Source organism: Panthera tigris, chromosome A1 (genome assembly GCF_018350195.1).
Source record: "Panthera tigris isolate Pti1 chromosome A1, P.tigris_Pti1_mat1.1, whole genome shotgun sequence".
Lineage (NCBI taxonomy): Eukaryota > Metazoa > Chordata > Mammalia > Carnivora > Felidae > Panthera > Panthera tigris.
Genome location: NC_056660.1, coordinates 207,319,545 through 207,342,202, shown reverse-complemented (window position 1 = coordinate 207,342,202; position 22,658 = coordinate 207,319,545). Strand labels below are relative to the sequence as shown.

At 47.5% G+C, this 22,658-nt stretch overlaps 1 protein-coding gene across 3 annotated transcripts in view; it reads left to right on the top strand.

The window, feature by feature from the left end:
- EGFLAM (EGF like, fibronectin type III and laminin G domains) overlaps positions 1 to 18,591 on the top strand; it is a 470,630-nt gene extending 452,039 nt beyond the window's left edge. For 2 of the 3 annotated variants that reach the window (XM_042996268.1, XM_007095458.2), the window contains 5 exons: positions 1,908 to 1,986; positions 5,721 to 5,864; positions 12,076 to 12,159; positions 16,581 to 16,684; positions 17,482 to 18,591. In XM_042996268.1, coding sequence (XP_042852202.1) covers positions 1,908 to 1,986; positions 5,721 to 5,864; positions 12,076 to 12,159; positions 16,581 to 16,684; positions 17,482 to 17,636 — 566 coding nt within the window. In that variant the 3' untranslated portion in view covers positions 17,637 to 18,591. Of the gene's footprint in view, positions 1 to 168; positions 265 to 1,907; positions 1,987 to 5,720; positions 5,865 to 12,075; positions 12,160 to 16,580; positions 16,685 to 17,481 lie in introns of those variants that run through there. The other variant, XM_015543512.2, reaches the window with a different exon arrangement.
- Positions 18,592 to 22,658: the final 4,067 nt, after the last annotated feature.

Here is a 22,658-nt window from a genome sequence, read left to right as displayed (position 1 = left end):
CAACAATAACTAATAATAAAATAGAACATACATGTAACAACACACGTAATAAGAGTTACGTGACTGTGATCTCTCCCTCAAAATATCTTATGGGACTGTCCCCACCCTGTGATGCTATGAAATGATAAAATGCCTGTGTGACGAGATGAGTGAGGTGGAAGGCGTCACGCTCCTACTGACTTCCTGAGGGTTGTCGGGAGGATGATGTCCCTCTGCACCGCGGCCGACCACAAGCGACTCAAAGTGTGGATGGCAAAGCCATGAGTAAGTGGGGGCTACTGCACAAGAGCCTTTCTGGGTTCTAATAGGCCCTCTCAGCTGGCTGCCCCCTGTCCAGGGCTGTGCTGCACCAGAGAGCAATAGGCCAATTTCTTCATAGTTCCCTCAGAAACGATCTTAAACGTTTCACTTCTCTTCCTTTGCTTTTCTTGTTTCCTCCCTTCCTTCCTTCTCTCCCTCCTTCCTTTTTTTTTTTTTTTTTTTTTTTGTATTTTTTATGAAAAGATTTTGGGAACTTGCCAACAGAGGACCTTCTATTAGGGCTCAATGTCATCGGGTTTGAGCGTTTGCTGTTGTCTCTCTCTCTCTCTCTCTCTCTTCATGTTTAAGAAGTTATGCTTCAACTCTCCTACTGTTCATAGTATCAGATAGTTACACACTTCCTCTCCTGGGTGTAGAGTCAGCTCAGTGTCTCCTTTGTGTCAACTGCGTATTTTTGTGAAACTAGAACTCGTTTTATAAGCTGCCTTAGGGGCGCTTGGGTGGGTCAGTTGGTTGAGCATCTGACCTCAGCTCAGGTCATGATCTCACGGTTCATGGGTTCGAGCCCCACGTTGGGATCTGTGCTGACAGCTCAGGGCCTGGAGCCTGCTTCGGATTCTGTGTCTCCCTCTCTATCCACCCTCCCCTGCTCATTCTCTGTCTCTGTCTCTCTCTCTCTCACTCTCACAAAAGTAAACATTGCAAAAAATTAAATAAAAAGCTAAGCTGGATTTTTGTCTCTCATTTCATACACATTTCTTTGAAAATGAGATTCATTCCATGTTAATTTCCTTAAACTGTCATTTCTAAAGAGGAAAAGATATTGCTAACTGTGTGGAAACGGGTGATTCCTAAGGAAAACAAAGTGATGAGAAATTAGGAAGAAGGAAATGTACTTCTAAAATACTGGAAAGTTTTTGCTGAGTGGGCTGAGGGCCAGAATTAGGGAGAACCCGTTGGCTTATGGTCTTTTGCTGTCTTAGCTGTGTGATCTTGGGCAAATCCTGGATGATTCTGTGCGTCATTTTCCTCTTCTGTAAAATGGGAATAACCAACCCTCCTTCATACTCCCTGCTACTTCATGGGATTGTAGTGAAGATCCTATGAAACGTAACACTGGGAGGTGATTTGTTAAAAAAAAAAAAAAAAGAGTCATAAACCTTATCCTGCCCACCTCACCGATCTCTTGAGGTCATGGCTGAAGGAGTCCTGGGGCAGATTGGCTTCAAACAATGCAGTCCTGGTGGGCTTTGTTCGGAGAATGTTTTCTCTGCCTCCCTTGGAGAGCATCTAGGGTTATCCCCAGCTGTTCCCCACATGGCCCCGGACCTGCTCGTTGGATTCCAAGAATAATTGGGCACAGTTCAAGTTTCAACATATTGCAAGGACTTCTCAGTAGTGCTGAGGCCAATAGCAGTGACAGCCAGCCCCAGGGAGGCAACCACAGGGAGACACCCAACTCCCAGCCACGACAGGCAGTTCTGAACCTGGCCAAGTGCATGTGCAGCCAAGAGGAAGGGGCTGACAGGTTGTTAAATGTCCCATTTCCAGGAGCTGGCTTCCTTTGTATTTTCCTGCCATGTGGTTGAGGGCTGGGGTCAAGGGAGCCATATACCATGTAACCTCCATTTTCTGTTCTGTCTCAGCGATCACAGAAGCCATCGAGATTCCACAGTTTATCGGCCGCAGTTACCTGATCTATGACAATCCAGACATCCTCAAGAGGTAAGAAGTTACAGCAGGCACCATTCTCATCTCTGTGGGGGTAGATTTCTGAGTCTTTCCCAGACTTTTCCTTATCTTACTTGCCGGAAGATAACTCTCAAAGAAGTCCTTTTTGCCGTGGCCTCGGGGGGGTGGGGGGGGGGGCGGGGAACACACACACCATAAACATAGAAACCAGAACAAAACAAACAAAAAACAAACTAAACTTGAAAAATGCTGCCCTTCAAACAACCCCATTACAAACAGCCCAAACCCTTTCTGGTCAAAGGGCCTGGAGAGAGGAACTACCCAGCTCCAGGATTTGCGATACTCGGGCTTTGAGAAGCAAGAAGGTTATGAGTATGAGTCCCCGGGAGGGGCAGTTCGCTTCACGTTGTCCTGTGGCCACAGTCTGCGGTTCTGCCCGGAACCATTAGCCCAAGCACCCCAGTGTTCCCGCGGCCAGCCAGTCTTCAAATGCAGGTGCCGCTTTGTATCTTCCTTAGCAAAGGTCCTCTGTCCTCTGCAGGCTCTGGCCCACTCAGGGAGCGGCTTCTCAGCTCTCATGTGGGTACAAGGAGAAGCCCACGTCCTAGCCATGGCTTTCAATCCCTGGCGGCCCACGTCCTAGCCGTGGCTTTCAATCCCTGGCGGCCCACGTCCTAGCCGTGGCTTTCAATCCCTGGCGGCAGGAGCTCCGGCACTGCTCTGCAGTCCAATTCTCCTGGTTTGGAGCATGTTTACAGGACAAGGGAAAGGCTGGCCCAGGCCAAGTCTTCGCCCTTGTGAGACGCATCTTTGGTGCTTTTGGTTTGCCCTTCTCTCCTTTTTCCTCCTCTGGTTCTTTGTAGTTTATAGGGTGCCACCCCCCCAACCCTGCCACCAACACCATCATTCTAGAATTTTCCTTCATCTTCAGGTTGACTGCATCTTAACAGACTAAGGCAAAGCTTTAAGCCAAAGACACCCAGTTCTTAGGGTGGAGCCTGGGGGCTTCTAAGGGACAGAAGTAGTAACGAGACCTTTTCTTGCGGCATTGGATGTCCCTGGTAACTCAGAACACACACCAGGCAGGCGTTGCTTCATTTCTTTAATTCCAGGTTGTATTTATCTAGGTTGTCTTTGCATGGAGCCTTAGGAAATATGGATTCCCAGCCGAGAGAGAGCTTCTTCCTTCTTCGGCACTTTCTCCCCCCAAAACGGAAGGGCATTCAGTCCCCAGAAAACAAGGCAGTGTGAAGAGGGCCCAAGTCTTGAGCACCCTGGTGCTTAGTAAGAGGCACCGGGTGGTTTGGGGGAGTAGAGGGGTTTGGTGAGAGGAGGAGGTGCAGGGCCCCAAACCAAAGCAATTGCGTGTACACGCATGTATATGCGATGTGTGTGAAGCTGCAAGTGGAAGTCAAGATCAGGGTCTGTTTCAGTCGTCGGATGCCTTTGACTGCAAATAACAGAAGACTCAGCTCAAAATGTCTGAAAGATGAAGGGCATTTATCACATCACATAACAAGCGGTCCAGACTTAGAGTGGTTCCGGGGTTGGTTAAGTCAGCGATTCAACTGTATCATCAAAGAGTAAGTCTCTTCCATCTTCCTGCCCTGTTACCCTCAACAAGTTCCCCAATGGCCCGCCCTTCATGGTTATAAGACAGCTGTCCATAAGATGCTCGTAAGATGGCTATAAATCAGGGCAATAGCCAGTGGAAGTAAACATTTTTTTTTATGTGCCTTTTTTGTTTTTGTTGTTTAATGTTTATTATTGAGAGAGAGAGACAGAGCTCGAGTAGGGGAGGGGCGGAGAGAGAGGGAGACACAGAATCCGAAGCAGGCTCCAGGCTCTGAGCTGTCAGCACAGAGCCCGATGCGGGGCTCGAACTCACAGACCGCGAGATCATGACCTGAGCCGAAGTCGGATGCTTCACCAGCTGAGCCACCCAGGCGCCCCAACATCTGACTCTTTTTGAAAGGAAAAGAATCTCTCCTAGAATCCTCCTGATAAATTTCCTCTATCTCATTGGACAATATTGGTCACATGGCCACCCCTAAACCAATCACTGCAAGAGAAATGGAGCCATTAATGATCAGCTTATACTAATCAATGTATCCAGAGCAAGTAAAAGAAGTAAGGAACTTGGAATAAAAGATGGAAAAAAGCAGATCTCTAGTGAGTAGGTCAGGGCTGGATTCTCTGCACCCGGCCTGGTGGCAAAGTCACCATTATGGACCCTGCTTCTCACTGCTTCACTCTAATGCGCTGTATGGGGACAGTAAACTTGATCTCTTTCTATGTAGGTCGGGCTCTTGGAAAACCTAGACCAAAGTCCCCTCCCCTGTTCGCTGCAGATAATCCCTGAGCGAAGATGGTTCGACTGAATGATTTTTCAACTTTACAGTGGTGCAAAAGTAATGTGCATTCAGGAGAAAGTATACTTTGAATTTTGAGTTTTTATCTTCTCCCAGGCTACGATGTGTGATACGATCCTCTCTCATAGTGCGGGGCAGTGGCCGCAGCTCCCATTCAGCCACACCGTCAGGAGGGTGAACCACAGAAGCACTTACAACCATTTTGTTTCCATACAACTATTCTGTTTCTCACTTTCAGTATGGTATTCAGTAAGTTACACGAGACACTCAACACTTTACGTTAAGGTTTGTTTTGGATGATTCTGCTCTCCTGTGGGCTAATGTAAGTGCTCTGAGCACGTTTAAGGTACGCTATGATGTTTGGTAGGTTAGGTGTATTAAATGCATTTTTGACTTAGGGCATTTTCAATTTATGTTGGGTTTATCAGGGTATAACCCCATAGTAAGTTGAGGAAGATCTGCACTAACATATACTCTACAGCTCCTGACCAGGTACGTGAGACAGAAGGATGGCACGAGCGATAGGAAGATAGAAAAAGAGACTTTCCCAGTAGTGCCATATTAGGAGCAATGCTAAATTATGTTTACTTTTATCTCACTTTGATGTAAGGACCTCATGCTTGCTCTTCTCCTTTTATTAGATAAAACCCTGGTCACTTTAGTGAGACTAGATTTCTGAACTGGTCTATTCCCAAGAATTGATAAGAACACATAAGCATGTGATTATATGCCCAGCCATGGCTGTGGGGGCAGGGAGCTGACCTGCCTGAGCATCCCTCCATTCCTCTCAGCTTCCTCTTCCTCCCCACCCTGCTGCTGCCCCAATAGCTCTCAAGATCATTATCCAATCAAGCCACCTTCTTCGACTGGCACTCTGCCCCGTCTGGCACTCTGCCTCCTGTTCTGCCCTAAAGGACAGTCCCTGCCAGAGCAAGCCATCGATGGCCATGATCATAGCCCAGAGGGCTGCTGACTTGAACCCCTTGGCAATTAAGAAACTCACTCTCTGTTGGGGAATAAGGAGCGCTTTTCCAAGGCCCCACGAAGGTGGGACAAGAAAGAGGAAAGACCTAGGTGTGTATAGGGGGTGGTGCATCTTTGATGCTGGCATTGGCCAGACTCTGGCTACTCTGTGACTCATCAAGTACTCCCTCGTGGAGTTTCACCACATGTGGCGAGGGGACACTGCTGCAGAATGAGAAGTCCAGCATTTTAGACCCATACTGTGACTCGTGGCGGTGATGCCATTTTTAATTTCCTGGTAGTAAGTATCGGGAAGGCCAGATGACCCTCATTCCTGGCTTCTTGGGGCTGGTGGCCAAAGCTGGGATTATGCAGAATGGATGTCGATGGACACTGGTTGGTTTGTTGCAATTATTTGTCTTTTTCCCCCAGGGTATCAGGATCAAGAACAAATGCATTCATGAGGTTTAAGACAACTGCCAAAGATGGCCTGTTGTTGTGGAGGGGAGACAGCCCCATGAGACCCAACAGTGACTTCATTTCCTTGGGCCTTCGAGATGGAGCCCTGGTGTTCAGGTAACCCCCTCACCAGCTGTCTGCAGCATCACCTTGCGATTTTTCTCAGTGCTGATCATGCCAAACAGAGTCATGCCAAAGTAAGCCAGCACACATTTTGCTGGAATTGACTGTTGCCTGAAGCGCCAGGCTTATTTGACGCTCCTGGTGTTTCGATGTTTCATCCATCTTCTAGAGCAGTAGTCAGCAGATTATAGCCTGAGGACCAAATGTAGCCCCCCACCCAATTTTGTAAATGAAGTTTTGTTGGAATCTGCCATACTCGTTCATTTATATATTATCTGACTGCTTTCGTGCTACACTGGCACACTTGAGTAGTTTCAGTGGGGACTGTATCGCAAAGCCTAAAATATTTATTATCTGGCCCTTTACGGAAAGTTTTTTGACCCCTGTTCTAGTATGTTGCAGCCATATGCTCCCCACTTGGAAATTAGGAAGTCGTAGAGAGAGGACTTTGATAGCGCCAAGCATGGATATGACTCTTCAGCTCAAGCTAGCTCAGACGGATGCAGCCATCGAAGGTCGCGAGACCTGGATGTAAATTATGACTCTGTTCCCTATTAGCTGTGCAGCCTTTGGAAGGAGAATGCCTGCTTTCCAATCTCCCACGGCAAAGAAGAGCAAAGCACAGATTCATACGTCAGTAGGTCGACCCAACATTTGGCTTTCTGTAAATGCTTCTTGGGTGATACTGATAAGGCAGTCCCAGAAGTTCTTACCTCTTTTGAGTGACTTTAGACTATTCTCAAACTTGTCAAATGGATGGTTGTGAGGTGGCAAAAGGGTTTCCTAGACCACTGCTCCCCGCCACACTGGGCGGGAGCTGGGTTTCTCCAGGCAGGCACTGGCTTGTGTGATATGAAAAAGCTTCTGTAGAGATTTTGATGCTACATCCTCACTCGAGCTTAGAAATAACTTGTCCAGGTTCACCTGGGTGGCTCCGTGTGTTGAGTGTCCGACTCTTGATTTCAGCTCAGGTCGTGATCCCGGAGTCGGGGATCAAGCCCCGTGTCAGGCTCTTTGCTAAGCATGGAACCTGCTTAAGATTCTCTCTCTCCCTCTGCCCCTCTCCCCCAAGCGTGGTCTCTGGACCAGCAGCATCCGTGTCACCTGGGAACTTGTTAGAAATGCAGATTATCAGCCCTGCCCCCGACTTACTGAACCAGAAAAACTCTAGGGGGGTGCCCAGCATTCTGTTTTAACGGTTTCCCCAAGTGACTCTGTGTCTGCTAATGTTTGAAACCCCTGCGTGTCTCTAGATCGTCTGTCTGCTCCACGGGGGTAGGAATTTATCTGGCTTTCCCTTTTTTAATTCCTCCTCTGGTGACTAGCACAAATTCACGACATGATAGGGCATCAGTTGGAATTAAAACAAAGATGACTGACCTGTGGAGAAGGGGAAGATTTAATTCTGAGGCTTCTGTGGATCATGCACTGGGATTACTGATAGCCAGAGTACAATAACTGTTAAGTCTTTTTCAGTTTGAACAAAAGGCATCTTGAGAGGAAATGTCACTTGCCCAACATCACGCTTGCCCCCAGACAGCAGAGCACGCTAAGCCATGCAGTCCTGTGATTGCCGGGTTCTAGTGAGAGCGCGTGTGGTTGGAAGCTAGAGGCTGGCCGGTGGGAGCAGTTCTCACCGGCTGGTCCCCCTTCCCCCGCTTGGCCCCGAGGTCAAAGGCAGAGCTCTTCACACCCCACTTTCAGGCTGGCTGCCGCGAAGCCATTTTCTTGTGGTTTTCCTGTGGTTAACCTCACCAAGGCCTCAAGTGCTTGATTGTGCCCAGAAAAGGGAACTGAAACAGTAGCTGGGCCGTGGGTGGGAGGCCCCACTTCCCCCTAAACCGCCAGCTAAAACCCATCCACTCAGCCCAGTCATGGGAGCTCTGCCCAGGGCCCTCCCGGCACAGCTCTCCCTCTGGCTCCCACAGCCGGCCACCCCCACTTCCCACACCCTCAGAGACCCTTCTGACAACTCCACGGCATCCCAGCCATTTTTGTTAGGCTACCACTTCTTCCTCGGGATTCTGAAAATGGGCCCAGTGTTTTTCACTTAAGCCTTGGAGTTCTAGCTGTGTCCTGTGTAAGGGATCGCCCACCTCACCCCCACCAAGGCACACATCTGCGCCCACCCCTGGGCCTGGGGCCACAGCCTTGTTGCCTCTGCTGCTTTTCCTTCCTCTGGGCAGTTCCTTCCCACATCCATTCACCCAGCACCTACTGCGTAGGAAGTTCGGCTGCGGGAGGCTGAGCAGAGAGAGGAATTAGAGTTCAGGCCAGTGGGTTGAAAATGTCAATATACAGAGTCAGCAGGGAGCTGCTCTCGGAGGTCGATTCCTGGGACCACCCCCAGAGATTCTGCTGGACCAGGTCCTAGTGGGTGCCGTCAGGAACCACGCCCTAAGAAACAGCATCTGAAATGATCAAAAGCGTGGCCTTCTGAGTCAGGTTTGCACCATTCCCATGGCCGTGTGACCTCTCGCAGGTCACCTGACCTCTGTGAAAGGAAACAGTTGTGAGCATTGAAGGAGTTAATTCACAGAATGCAGGGCCTGGCATATCTAGCAGTTAGTGGTAATGGTTATTAAAATCGTGATCTTTGAGCAAATGTTTTCTGTGTTTCCGTGTGCAAGATTAAGTAGAAGAAAGGGAATCCAAGTGTGTGGATACTGGCTGTTTTGTTTCATTACGCTTTATGGTTGGATATGGGGCATAAAACCCAGTGAACAGGTTTGTGACAATCGCTTGATTGACCGTCTTTCCCCCTGTTTCCGTGTGACCTTGATAACATTTTCAGGCAAGAGAGAAAAAGGAAGAGATGTGCCATTAGCAAAGTGCCCTGTGCTACAGTTCGAAGGGAACGTGACTAAGCAGGGGTGTCGCCACATGGAGGCAGCCGAGTGGTTTCCAAAAGGCCTCACCTGGTGGCTCGTCGAGCCAGCCCCCCGCTTGGTGCTCAGCCCCATAGCTTCTCGTGCACAGCAAGTTAAGTAGGTAAATTTGGACTAAAATAAGCGATTCATGCTAACCAGATTAACAAGGCATTGATAGAGAAGCCAGACATACATTCATTTGTTCATTCATTCTATATTTCCACCTTTAAAAAAAAAAAAAAACACCTGAGGTATAATTTACATAAAGTACACAAATGTTAGGTATACAGCTTGATGAATTTGGTACATTTAAAAAAAATTTTTTTAATGTGTATTTATTTTTGAGGCGGAGGGGGGGAGGGGCAGAGAGAGACGGAGACACAGAATCCGAAGCAGGCGCCAGGCTCCGAGCTGTCAGCACAAAGCCCGACGTGGGGCTCAAACCCAAGAACTGCTGGGAGATCATGACCTGAGCTGAAGTCTGACGCTTAAAACCGGGTGAACCACCCAGGTGCCCCTGATTTTGGTAAATTTTTAAACATGTAGATGCCTGTGTAACCACCCCAGAACAAGATAGAGAACATTTCCCTCACCCAGGGAAGCTCCCTCATGCCCTCTCCCAATACAGGTAACCACTGTTCTTGGTCTTTATCATTGCAAAAAGCAGATATTCCAGAGTGACAGGGTGTCTGGAGAGGCAAGAGGTTATTTGGAGGGTGAGATAGAGTGGTGGTGGGTATTGGAGAGTCAGGTCGTGGAGATGCCAACCGAGCGGCCCCTCCAACCTCCACCCCACAATGAGGGCTGGATTCCTGTCTGCCAGGTTCACTGTTGACTCCCTTGAGCACTTTTGGGCTCTTTGCATGAACAGGAGCCTTATCAACTGAAAGGTTTCCACTCACTGGATCACAATCTCGTTCCAGTCTAGCGTCCCTGAGATTTTACCCAAGTCATCCTGATTCAGAAACTTGGTGTTCCTGGCCTTTTTAGTTACATATTGACAGACTGTGGGTTTACTGTCACACATGACTACTCTTCCAGGAGAGGCCTGATGAGTTTAACTCTTGGTGGCAACTTTCTCCTTATTACTGGTTCCTGCAGATGTATTGTCAACCCTGAATATGAGCTGCACTAAAGACCTCATATATTTGGGGTAATGGGGTTATTTGGATCTTACTGTGTGCTGTGCTCTTTGTATATAATATTCCCTGCAGTCCTTCAGGGAAGATATTACTCCCGTTTCACAGATGAGGAAACAGGCTTAGAGAGATCAGGCAAATGGCCAACGTCCCAGAGCTAGTCATTGGCAACGCTAGGAATCAAGGCCGGCTAGTCCGATCCAAGAGCTGATGCTCTTTCTGTTACCCTGTGCTACCTTTCCTAAAAGCCACACTAGTAATTCAGCTCAGTTGCTGCCAAGCAGCTCTTGGCCCTGCTTCGTATTCGTTCGTTTCTTCAAAAAGTATTTGGCCACTAAATAATGAAATCTGACAATTCCACCTGCAGGCTGCTTCATACAAGGGGACACAGCATGTGGGAAAATTCATTAGAAAGCAGTAAACTTTTCAGGATCAGAGTGACAACTGTGTCTCCTGGTTCGTCAAGTCGCCCAGGTTCTGTGCTTGGTTCAGTGTCTATGGGCTGTGTGACTCCGTTGAGCCGCCATTATTACAGAAAGGACCGATAGTGCTTTCCCTGGGAAAGCCAAGTGCTTTCTGTTCTTGCTGTCTTCTCAGAGCGAGTGCATGCAGGAGCTCAGTAACTAATCCAGGTTTCCTTTCAACATTCCTAATTCTTGGCCAGTCAAGTAATGGAGAGATATGTCCTCTTCTAAGATGAAGAGAGAGGTGTCCTCGTGGAACACATTTTCTTCGAAGAGCATGATTACATAGGCTTTATTACATTATCAAGGGGAGGTCTATGCAGTTGGCCCAGTGCCCAGCCTGGAGTGGTCACTCACCAAATATTTGTTGAATCGAATTAAATTAGAATTATTGAATGAACACTGGACTAAGAGGGATATTTCTCTCCCGTAAACAACATGTGCATGTCTTCTGATACCCCCGGGGTAGGAGGGCATCTGGAAACTGCACTAGAAAATACAAAGCTACTGAGTAGACCTGATGTCAGAATAAAATGGGGAGGGAGGAGCAGATAGGAGACCAAGTTAAGTCCTATACGTTAGTTTGGGGATTTTCAGGTAAGTTCCCCTGATCTTTTTGGGGCTCAGCCTACTCCGCAACGTCCTGTTTTGTTTTGTTTTTCAAAAGGCGAAAACACGTGTGTTAGTTTCTGAGAGCTGCCATGACTGTTACCACAAATTGGGTGACGTAAAACAATAGAAATTAATTCTCTCTCCATTCTGGAAGATAGAAGTCCAACACACAGGTGTTGGTAGGGTCGGTTCCTTCTAGAGCCCCTGAAGGAGAATGTTCTATTCCTTTCTCCCACGTAGCAGTGGTTGCTGGCAATTCTTGGTGTTTCTTGGTTTATAGATGCATCATTTCAGTCTCTGCCTCCATATTCGTGTGGCATTTTCCCATGCATGTCTCTGTCTCTTTGTCCAAAAATTCCCTTTTTATAAGGACATATTGGATTTAGAGCTGCCTATTCCAGTATGACTTCATCATAAACTTAGATTACATCTGCAAAGACCCTATGTCCAAGTAGGGTCACATTCTGAGGTTCTGGGTGAACCTTAATTTTCAAGAGACATCATTTAACCTAGTAGCACACATTACAAATGATAAAACCCTTCTTGTTCCCGATACTATGGTACTGACGCTTCTGTACATGGGGCCCAAACAAACACCTTGAGGACGTTATGCTAAATGAAATAAGCCATTCACAAAGTGATAACCACTGTATGATTCTACTTATATGAGGTACCAAGAATAGTCAAAGTCACAGACACAGAAAGTAGAGTGGTGTTTTTGCCAGGGGCTGGGGAAAGGGTGGATCACATGTTGTAGCTTATGGGGCGCAGAGTTGCAGTTTTGCAAGATAAAAAGAGCTTTGGTCATTGCTTGCACAACAATGTGAACATACTTAACACTACTAAACTCTACCCTTAAAAATGGTTAAAATGGTAAGTTTTATGTTATGTGTATTTTACTACAACTAAGATTTAAAGAAAACTTTTTTTTTTTTTTTTTTAATCATTCATGGCCTAGCCTGGAAACCTAATGCTTTTTATAACATTGTTTTGTTTCGTGTTAAGAAAACTGCATTCTGAGTCCCAAAGAATGTTCGAGATGAGAATCGTTTGTGCACGCTTGGCTGCCTGTAGTATAGTACTTCATTCTGTCTGTCTTGTTCTTCCCCCACGCTGTCAGCTATAACCTGGGCAGTGGTGTGGCATCCATCATGGTTAATGGCTCCTTCAATGATGGTCGGTGGCACCGAGTCAAGGCTGTTAGGTGAGTACCTACCAAAAGGTGAGACAGAGGTCGATGTGCTATCCCAGTCCCTTTAGCCCCAGTGTCCTGTTCCCCAACCTTGCCTGGCATCCTACTACTTCTGACCTGGGTCTTTCGGGGCATTTTGTTACTGACTTCCACCTTACTTTTCCCAAACACTGGCAGACTAGGGAGGCTGAACTCCCAAATCTTCACTCGACAGTGACTTTCTGGAGAAAGAACTCTTTGATGGCTGAAGTGGAAGGGGGCCTTGCTATCTAGTGAGAGCTATAGCTCTAGTGGGATAAGATTTCCGGGCATGTGGACTTTAAGAAATGCTTCAACTCTCATTGTGTAGGCAATCGCCTACTTTTCCTTTTCCTTTTTTTTTTTTTTTTTTTTTTGACATTACAGAGCCTTAGAATCTGTGTGTAACCTGCCCCAGTTACATATTTCCCCTCTCACAGAGGTCACTACCTTGACTTCTGATTAACTTTGGGTGAATCATTCCTTTAAAATGAGTTTTACTACCTGTGTCCATATTCTTAACAGTATATTCTGAGAAACCAAATAGCACCAGGCTTAAACTTAGCTCTATAAAAAAGTGGCACTCTTACTCTTAAATATAGACAACAAACAGAGGGTTGCTGGAGGGTTGTGGGAAGAGGGATGGGCTAAATGGGTAAGGGGCATTAAGGAACCTACTTCTGAAATCATTGTTGCACTATATGCTGACTAACTTGGATGTAAATGAAAAAATGAGTTAATTAATTAATTTTAAAAAATGCAAAAAAAAAATTCACTCTTGCCATGTTAGATGAAGGTTCTAGGAGATGAACTGAACAGAGTCTTTGGGTCAGGTTCCTTGAGCATTTACCGTAGCCCTCCGTGAGGAGGTTGGTGGGTGAGGTCATGAGTAAGGCTTGGGAAACATGGGGCTACCATGATCAGTTTCCGGCTCAGCTCACATGTAGGCTGTGGTGGGAGTAGCCTCGATGGACCCCAGTGTCCTGCCCATTTTGCCTACCTCTGAGCCTGAAAGGATGTGTAAGGATAAAGAGGCAGAGCCATGCCAACTGCCCGGGGGGTTCAGAAAGCCCTTGAAAAGAGACAGTGATTTTTATGAAGCCCTAGCTCCGACTGGTTGAAAAAAGGAAATGTCTTTCCCATAGTGAGTATTTATAATGTTGATCTCAAATATATTCTAGGATATAAATTTAAATGCTCGTAGTTCAACTTCAAGATACTACAATGTAGCTTCTAAGTTCTTCATATTTCTCTCTTTACTCATCTGTAAAAGGGCTCACTCAGAATCATCCAAAGGAATATGAAATACCACATTTGATCCCTTTAACTCCCATCCTGGGAACATCAGAGAACACCTGTTGTTAATTTCCTTGAATCGAGAAGGTTGGTGGAATAGTCAGACATTGTGGAATGATTATTAAATCCTCCAAATTGTTGTGGTTTGATTATGCTCATCAAGATACACACTGGTGGGGATTCTAGGCACTTCCTAGACATCTCAGGGAACAGAGGTCAAGTGACATTCCCAAGACTATACAACTCTCTGTGAGCAGAACCAAAATTAGAATCTTAGATCAAAGCTCTTTCCATCCCACCCCGTGGAGTGGCAGCCCACCCCAGCTAGGATTTCAGATGTTTTAGAGGGTAAGACAGGGCATGTTCCAACAGAAGGACTTTGAATGTCAAAGCACTGAGCTTGGCACCACAAAAATGATTTAGTAGACCTGACTGTTATTATTTTCATCAGTGATATCTCTGCCTGTGGGTCTTAGATTGCAGTGAGGACTGAACAGAAGGAACTAACCAGGAACTGGAGAGATGGGAGGATTCAAGCAGATGTTATAAATTGTGCCCCAGAGGAGCAGATAGGCCTAGAAGGGGTAGTACAACAGATCCAAGCAGGAACTGGGTTACGGCCGTGGGTTTCAACTAGAACTAGAAGGGTTGGATGAATACCTTAATTCTCTGAAGCAGGCTTCAGAGTCAGAAATAGAATTAATGAAGAAGAGATCTCCAAGGGGAGCTCTGCTTCCTACATTGTCTTGCTCTGAGTAATCCTGGTCTTGTAGGAATTAATCCTAGCAGAAAAGAGAAAGCAAATCTTCATTTGTTAAGGTTCTTCAAGATGCCAGGTGCCTTACATACTTTATCCTGGTCAATTTTCACAGCAACTTGGGTTTTGTGATCTTCGTTTTACAGATGAGAACGATGATGGTATTGGTAAACAATAGCAGCATCTTCCTCTACCACTCTTTGTACAGCAATTACATATCAGGTACCATGCTCCGTGCTTTGCACGTATAATCTCTCATCAGTAGCCTTGTAGGATAGGCATAGTTACTCCCATTTCAGACGAGGATGTTGAAGCTTCACACATTCACTTGTTCATTCATCTACTGCAGTGCTATTCCAGACACATGAGACACATCATCGAATAATACCATCACCCTTGCCTTGATGGTCTTGCGTTCTAACGGGAGGCAGTAGACAATAAGTAATGGACCTAATAGCAAAGTATATTACTTATCATATTAGAAGTCGATACCATGTTTTTTCAAATCTAAGATGCCAGTGATTGTAAGAAGTATCTTCATTTCAGAGATATAACAAAATGAAAAATTCTTAGAACTGATGAAATGAAATAGGAAAAATGGAATTTTTTAGAGTCATGGAGGGGGGAAAACGGCAGGTCAGGCAAAGCAAACTACTGTGGGCATTGCCCATCATGGCATTCAGGTGTGAGATCCAAAAAAAGCATATCCAAAACGGGGAGGCAGTATGTGGTATCGAGGGTGAGGACAGAACAGAATTACCTCTAAAGCTAGTTACTAGAAGAGTTGCTACCAAGATGTGAGGCCCAGGCGACAGATTTATATTAGTGTACCCCCAAAAAGGAGGTAGAGCCAGGAACCTCTGGAAGGTGAAGGAGGGGCTAAAAGCAGGAAGATCGGTTTTAAAAAATGTACTTGAATTTACTTGAAGAGTTAGACCCCAAACTTCTTTTCTACTTCCCATATTTGGCACACTTCCCTTTGCCTAACCATGGGAAAATAATGAAAGGCAGTTCTTTGGAAGAGTGAAATAAGGGTCTGGAATGAGAGGTACTAGGCATAACTAAATACTGGACCGTATACTGGGCTGGGGACGTGTTCAAGCTCATATATTGAATATTAAGAACCCTGTAATTCTTCCTCCAGTGAGATTACAGAGCGCTGGCAGCCATGCCTATACTCCACAGTAAAGGAAGTAGAAAATTCGCGTGTCCCCCAGGAAAATGATTGAGCCAGATCACAGCACAATGAAGCCCGTCACACAGTCAACAGAGCCCATCCTGCACACAGAGCTTCCAATTTGCTTTTTAGTGCTTTTTTTCTTCACTTGACTATGAAGTGGCAGTCAGAAATCACTGGGCATTTGAGAAGAGTCTCCAGTGTAAAAGATGGGTATCACAACAAATTAACATAACAAAGCAATTTGAAGGAAACAGACTTGAATGAAAAAAAAAATGATAAAACATATTACAATTGTCAGAGAGGGAAGAAAGGCTATTAACCCAAGAAACAAGAACAGTTTGCTATAAAAAAGGAACATTAGAAGATCAATAATGAACTCCTTTAAAAAAAAAAAAAAGTGCAACCTGTGTTGGTACACCCCCTCCAAAAGCTGTACAAACAGAAGCAGTTTTTTGAAGGTCATGGGACTGGGTAGTTTTGGAAATCAGCTTAGAAAGTGGTTAAAGCCCTTGCCACAGATGAATACCTCCACTCCACTGTGCCCAGAGCCCCTTCTGGGTGACTCTCTAAATCCTTTAGAAACTTCTAAGCTGTTCTTTGTCCTCCCCTAGAGTAATCCTCCCTCTACAATACCTGCTTCATTGGCTTCCTGTTTTGCTTAGAATAGCATTCAAACACATCATGTGCCATCATGTCACGACCACTTCTCCCCTTACACGTTCTTCTCTGGTTCCCGTCAGCAGAGATGCCCTTCATCATCTGCTTCTGGCTGCTCTACTCCCACTTCTGGAATTCTCTATGCTTAATCTGTACCAGTCCCCTGTTTTTTTTCCCGTTGGCATTGCCACTTCCTGCTTGCATTACCCTCCTCCTTCACCTGACCTACCCAGCCTTCGAAACTCAGAATCTCCTCTGAAGCTTTCCCTGACCCTCTCTCCTCCTGTGTAATTGCACAGCATCCTGGCATTCCTCTACTGCAGAGTGGGGGCACGATGTGGTCATTTACAATTTGATTTTTTGTTTGCCTCGGTAGACCATATACTCCTGTAGGCCAGGAATTTTTTGTTCATTTTTGCACCTCTATCATTTAGCATGGCGCCTGGCACAGAGTAGGTACTTGAATACAGTTTTATTAAAATGGAGGGTAATTAAATGAAGCTCCAAAAATCACGGTTTCTACAGGGATGGCCAATCTGGAAAGATAACTGTGGATGACTATGGGGCCAGAACAGGCAAATCACCTGGCATGATGAGGCAGCTCAACATCAATGGAGCTCTGTATGTGGGTAAGTGACCTTTGACCAAGTCTAAATTATGCCAGTGTTTTCTCATTAATCTTCCATTTCTCATGGTGGGGCTCCCCAAAGCGGTGTACTTCACTGGATCAGATACTTAGAAATTGGGAAGCCTGCCAGATATTCTCTTCTTCCATTTTCTGAACTTCTGACTCATCGCTGAGGGGGCAGGAAGCACTTAGATGCTTTTGTGCTTTTGGGCTGAGCCACCAGGAAAACCATGCTTTTCTTGTTTATAGAACAGGAACCTGCTTAATATAGCTCCGAAAGTTCCCTCTGAGGAAGGAGGATCTTTCTTTGGCCCTCTCAGAATTAGAATGAGTGGTGTTTCTGTAAATAGTTTAGAACCTGCTACTGCAGATACAGAAACCTGAAAATACATCTCTATCCATGTGATAGTTCCTAAAAGTGCACTTGATTGAAAGCATTCAATATCAGTGTATTTCTTTCTGTTTAAGATGACATCACATTTACATGTTACATTTTGTTGACATTATATAACATTTCAAATTTTATTGGATACTATTTGGCTGTAAGTGGTCAGTTGGGTCAGAAATCACATGCAAGGAGGGTGTAAATAGCCTCTGGTTGTGTGTCAGATTGATATCAGTCAACCTGTTCCTTCAGGGGTAATCATTAATTGGACAAATGCTGTGCACCGAGCAGTTCAAGGGGCTCATAGCCCTCACTCATCGTGTCAGCCAAGGGACGCCTTGGTCAGTAGACAGGTGTCCTAAAGAGACATCCTCCCCTTTGGCTCACCTCCTCTCCCTCTTGCTTCCTGGCAGGTGGAATGAAGGAAATTGCTCTGCACACTAACAGGCAATACATGCGAGGCCTTGTGGGCTGTATTTCTCATTTTACCCTGTCCACCGATTACCACATTTCCCTCGTGGAAGACGCCGTGGATGGGAAAAACATCAACACTTGTGGAGCCAAGTAACACCAGCTGGCCTTGCCCAAGGGACACAGCCTTCTATCCTGAGAATCCCAGGGGCCCCCAAGCCCCTGCCCGACGCCATATGCAGAGGCACGGGGACCAGGTGTGTTTCCTCTCATCAAGGAGAAAGTACGCCCTGATGAGAAACGAGACCCAAGACAGGAGTCCCTGTGTGGCCTTTCCTGCTGACACTCTGTGGGCCAAACCCAGCGGAATACTCTGTGTAGGAAGCATCGAATTTTCTCCATTGAATGTGTAGGGGCTGCCAGAGATCACACATCAATGCAAATTCCAGAGCCTGTCTGCTGTAGCTCAATGACTGTGTTGTGATTCATAGTGCATAAAAAAAGAAAGAAAAAAAAAATAGAGACCCAAAGGGCCAAAGGGCAGGATTAAAATACTTCCCTCCTTCCCTGACTCATGACACTCTTACTGACAGCAGAATGACCATTTGACCGTGAACCTCGAATTTCTCACCTTGGTCCGAGAATTGTTAGGATTAACCCCTTCCACTCCTCAGTGGCTAGTTCAGTGTGCTCTATTCCATGAAAATAAGGATGAGGGGAGACTAGACATGGAATCACAGTTATAATGCTGCCCCCCAAGTTTACCTTTAATGGAAAACCCCTACTTTTTATAATGGGAATCTAAGAAAATGGGCACCATGATTTTGTAGCTGTCTTTTTGTATGTGTATATTTTTATAGCTGCAGATTGTCCACACAGTATACTTTTGCCAGTTGGCGTGGACAACCCTGAATTCTTTGCACACTTCCAAAAATTTTTCTCCCCAAAGAGGCTTGTTTGGTCCCTTTTGGCATCATTTGGAGTGGGATAGGTAGCTTGGGGTGAGCACGTTGGGGAGCTGACCATTCTCTTTTGGTAAACGTTGGCTCAAGGAGATGAATATGAAGCTTCCAAAATAAGCAGATTAAAAGGCACTTACTTGTGTTATTACTGAGGTTGGTCACTGTCATTTTTGTTTCAAGCGAGGGGGGATGTCTGTAGGGAACTTGAATAAAAGAGATGAGAAGGCTAGAACTCTTTCATTCGGTCTGGTATTCATTTGGGGGCGGTGTTACAGATCCTGACAGAGGCGATGTCCACAAAGGAACACTAACACAATTAGTAACGAACCATAGAAATGATCCCTGCAAGTCTTACAGCGCTGTTCTAAGGCTGTTCCGGGCCAGGGGGTGCCCTCAGCATGGTCCGAGTGTCTGGGCAAGAACCAGAGACGCGGGACTGCTTCCTCTGAGCCGTCGGCCATGCCCCGGCGCTGTTCACGCTTGTGACCCTGCAGGCAGCTGGCTCACTGGCACATCTCCAGGATGGGACTTGCTAAGGGAAAGGTGAGATGAACACTGTCCCCAAAGAGAAGGGAGATATGATCCAACTCGCGTAAGAGCCTATAATTAGTCTGTCATGAATCTCCTCTTATGTGTGCACCATTTGTGCAGCAAAGACTCCGAGCTTTGGGCCAAGCCCAGTGTGGGCACTTTACGAATTCTGAAAAATGGGGCGCCGGGGTGGCTTAGGCGATTGAGCGTCCGACTCTTGATTTGACTCAGGTAGTGATCCCAGGGTTGTGGGATCGAGCCCCAAGTTGGGCTCTGCACTGAGCGTGGAGCCTGTGAGAAGAGATTCTCTCTCTCCTCCTCTCTCCTGCCCCCTCCCCTGCTCTCTCTCTCTCTCTCTTTCTAAAATAAGAAGAAAAAATTATTCTGAAAATTGAATAAACTAGAGACGTTCACTTTGTGCTTCAGCCTTCTGCTTCCTGCCTTTGGGACCTTTGATGACCAGGACCCTTCCTCCTGGAGGAATAACAGCAATAGAGGTAATAATGACAAGGGTCATAACAGCGACAGTCATGGCAATTCCTTCTCTCCTATGGAGGTCACCTTGGGAGTACAGTTTGCAGGAAAGCCAAGTGGTAGAAAGTGTGGTCTTGTTTGTTTTGTGCCCTATTTTAGTTAATTGCAAAATCTTCCTGCTAGTGATCAGCTTCGAAAATACAGAATTATCATAGTGTTACATTCTTATATCCTTCAGTCTGTATCCTACACGCTTTTTTGAACTCTGGATTTTCATGTCTTTGCACAATATTTTGTGCCATTTTCTCAGCCCAGAATTCTACATTCCTTAAGCCAACATCTCGGTATTCTCTGTCCCCTTCAGGGAATCGATCAGAAGATGTCTTGGAAAGTGGCGTTTACCACCTCCCAACCACCTTCACCTCAACACCGTTTCCTTGGAGACTGCTAGGACCAGTGTTTCCCAAGATACTATGGGGCTGCTTTCATAGCACAGATGGCCTCCAGCCAAAACAAAACAAAACAAACAAACAAAAACCATTGTTATTTTAGCAAAATATCCAGCTGAGCTGAAGCCACAAGAGTTGTGTTGTAGATGATCTGTTCCCTGCAGGTGTTCTCCAGAGAAAAATGCGATGACTCAGGGGTGAGATCCTGGGAGCCAGTGTGGAAGCTGATAAGAAATGTGAGCTCCCTTTGCCCCCCAGCCCCCACCCTGGGCGGGTCCAGAAGGGATGAGAAAGGGCGACACCGACACCATGGTGGGCTGGGGCAACAGGGATCCTGCTGGCAAGAGGGCACCAGAATAGGGTGGCCCAAAAGGAACTAATCACCTAAGGGCTCAGGATCAGAGAACAGGGTAGGAGACAGTATACCCTAAGCCAAGAGCAAGGCTCTTTCACCCTTTCAGTGAACAAAACCCAGAAGATACTGGATGGGTGGAGGCGGTGGTGGGGATGAAAACTTTGTTCTGAAGCTGAGGACTCGGACTTGGGGTCGGTGGCTGAGACCATCTCAAGCTGGGTCTGTGGGTGCCCCAGTTTCCCCTCCCTCTGTTGTCTACTGCTACAAAAACCTGCATGCCCGGTGGCCACAAAGCCCCAGGGTCATACCCAAGGACTAATTGCTCTCGTGTATTGAGCGGTCAGCCAGGCAACTCTGCTGATCTCGGCCGGGCTTGGCCAGGTGGTTCTTCTGGTCTCAGCTGGACCTGTTCACTCGGGTGGCAGCTGGCTGATTTAGGATGGCCTCGGCGGGGACGATGAGGTGACTTGGGTCTGCTCCGTGTGGCTCTCATCCCCCCTGTGGGACCAGCGGGTAGGCGGACATGCCCTTCGTACTGGAGGAGAGGGCGAGGAATAAACTGGAGTAAAGGTGGAAGTCCTTTGACAGCCTAGGTTCGGAACTGCCACCGGTCCCTTCTGCCACGTCTTATTAGCCCAAGCCCATAGATGCGAGAGATGAAGAAAGAGACCACACCTCTGTAGGAGGGAGACAGCTGCTGAGTCACCCAGCAGAGGGCGAGACGCGCAGCCGGGGTGAGGCGGCCCCTGGCCGTGGTTGTCCCCGCGGTGAGGCGGTGGGGACGAGGTCTGTGAAGATGTCGGTGGCCGGCCCAGGGGCCATCTCTGCCCTTCCTCCAGCCTCACCTGCTGGGCCCTGTTCTCCCTCCTCCTTCCACCTGTTGCCTGGTACTCGGCAGCTATGCTGTTATTCTAAGGAAGGGGAACTAGCAGTGGGACAGGATTTGTGCCATAGCCCTTGGGTAGCGGCTCTGTTGAGAGGGTGTCGAAGAAGCTTCCTGGGCCCGTGGCTCCAGAGAGAGGTTTGCGGAGCCAGGGAGCCGCGAGGTGAACGCAATGCCTGTCCTGCCCGGGAAGGATATCGTGAAGCGTGGATTCCTGAAGATCTTTCATCCCACAATCAGGACCTGAGAAAATTCCCCAGACTTCCATGTGTTCTAAGCAAGGATGGCTGAGGATGGGGTGAGGACAGGGGATGTTCTTGCCTTTCCTATTAAAACTGGCTTAGTTTCCTCTAAACCCCGTTGTGGGATTTCTTTCTGGAAGGCCTTGGTGTGGGGGGGCGGGGGGGGGGGGGTTCTTGGTCCCTGCAGTGTCCCAGAAGCCCGCGAGTTGCAGCCTGATGACCCTGGCCTGGCGGGCACCACTCTGGCCGCCCGCTCGCCCACCCTCTTATTAGCTCTTCATTTCCGGAGCCGGTGCTGTCCCAGCCTCCAGGCCTGCGCCAACACAAACAGGCCTCGGGTTTCCATACACTGCCCTGGTTCCAGAGGAACCGGTGCTTTCCTTCCGACTTCCCTCCTCGCCTTCCCCTCGCCACCCACCTCATCCCTTCTCCCCCTGGCGAGCAGTCCCGGCCTCCTCCCTGAGTGGGAGGAAGGATCTCGGAAATGTGCCCGGAGCTGGCAGCCCCAGTGCTTTCCACTTGGAGGAAATGCTGCATTTTTCACCTTTAACCCAGAAAAATATGGTTCTCAGAATGCTTGTTTTTAGCACTGTGAGTTCCCAAAGGAAGAATAGAGAGTGGGAGAGGCTCCCAAGCCCTCTCGGCTCTGACAGCCACCCCCCTGCCCCAGAAGGCCGTGCCTCCTCGGATGGGGAGCGCCCGCAGCAGCCTGCAGAGGCCCAGCTGCTGGGGAAAATAAAGGCAGAGAATTCCAGCTCCGAGTAGAAAGACGATTAATCTTTTAGGAGAGAGGACTGGACAAAGCATTAGCCCCTCCACACTCCCTTCATGGCCTCTTCTAGCTCTGGCCCGGGCTGGCAGCATCCGGTAGCTGCCGTTGAGGATGGGGGTGGGGGTGTGGGGGTGCCCTGCGCCAGCCCAGACCCTTAGCTGATAAGCATGTGCGATCAGTTTCTCAAAGGTCTTAGTGGAAGTGACAGGTTGTCACTCCGGAAGTTCCAGCTTACAGGTGGCTATGTTCGGGCAACGACACGGACTGGCTTCTGGGATAGCCCCCGTGGGGAACTGCACTCCAGTCTCACGTTCACGTGTTCCATCTTAATGACGGTCCTCCTTTGATGGCGCCCAGAGCGGATGCGCATGGCCTGTTTGGCTTGGCAAGACAAGCTGGCCAGAAAGCCTGGCACCTTGCCCGTGGTCCTTCCATGAGGACACAAGCATGATGCTTCGTTGTGGAACTTTCCTACCCCTTACCCCGACCTGCAGTCAGACAGGACTAGCTC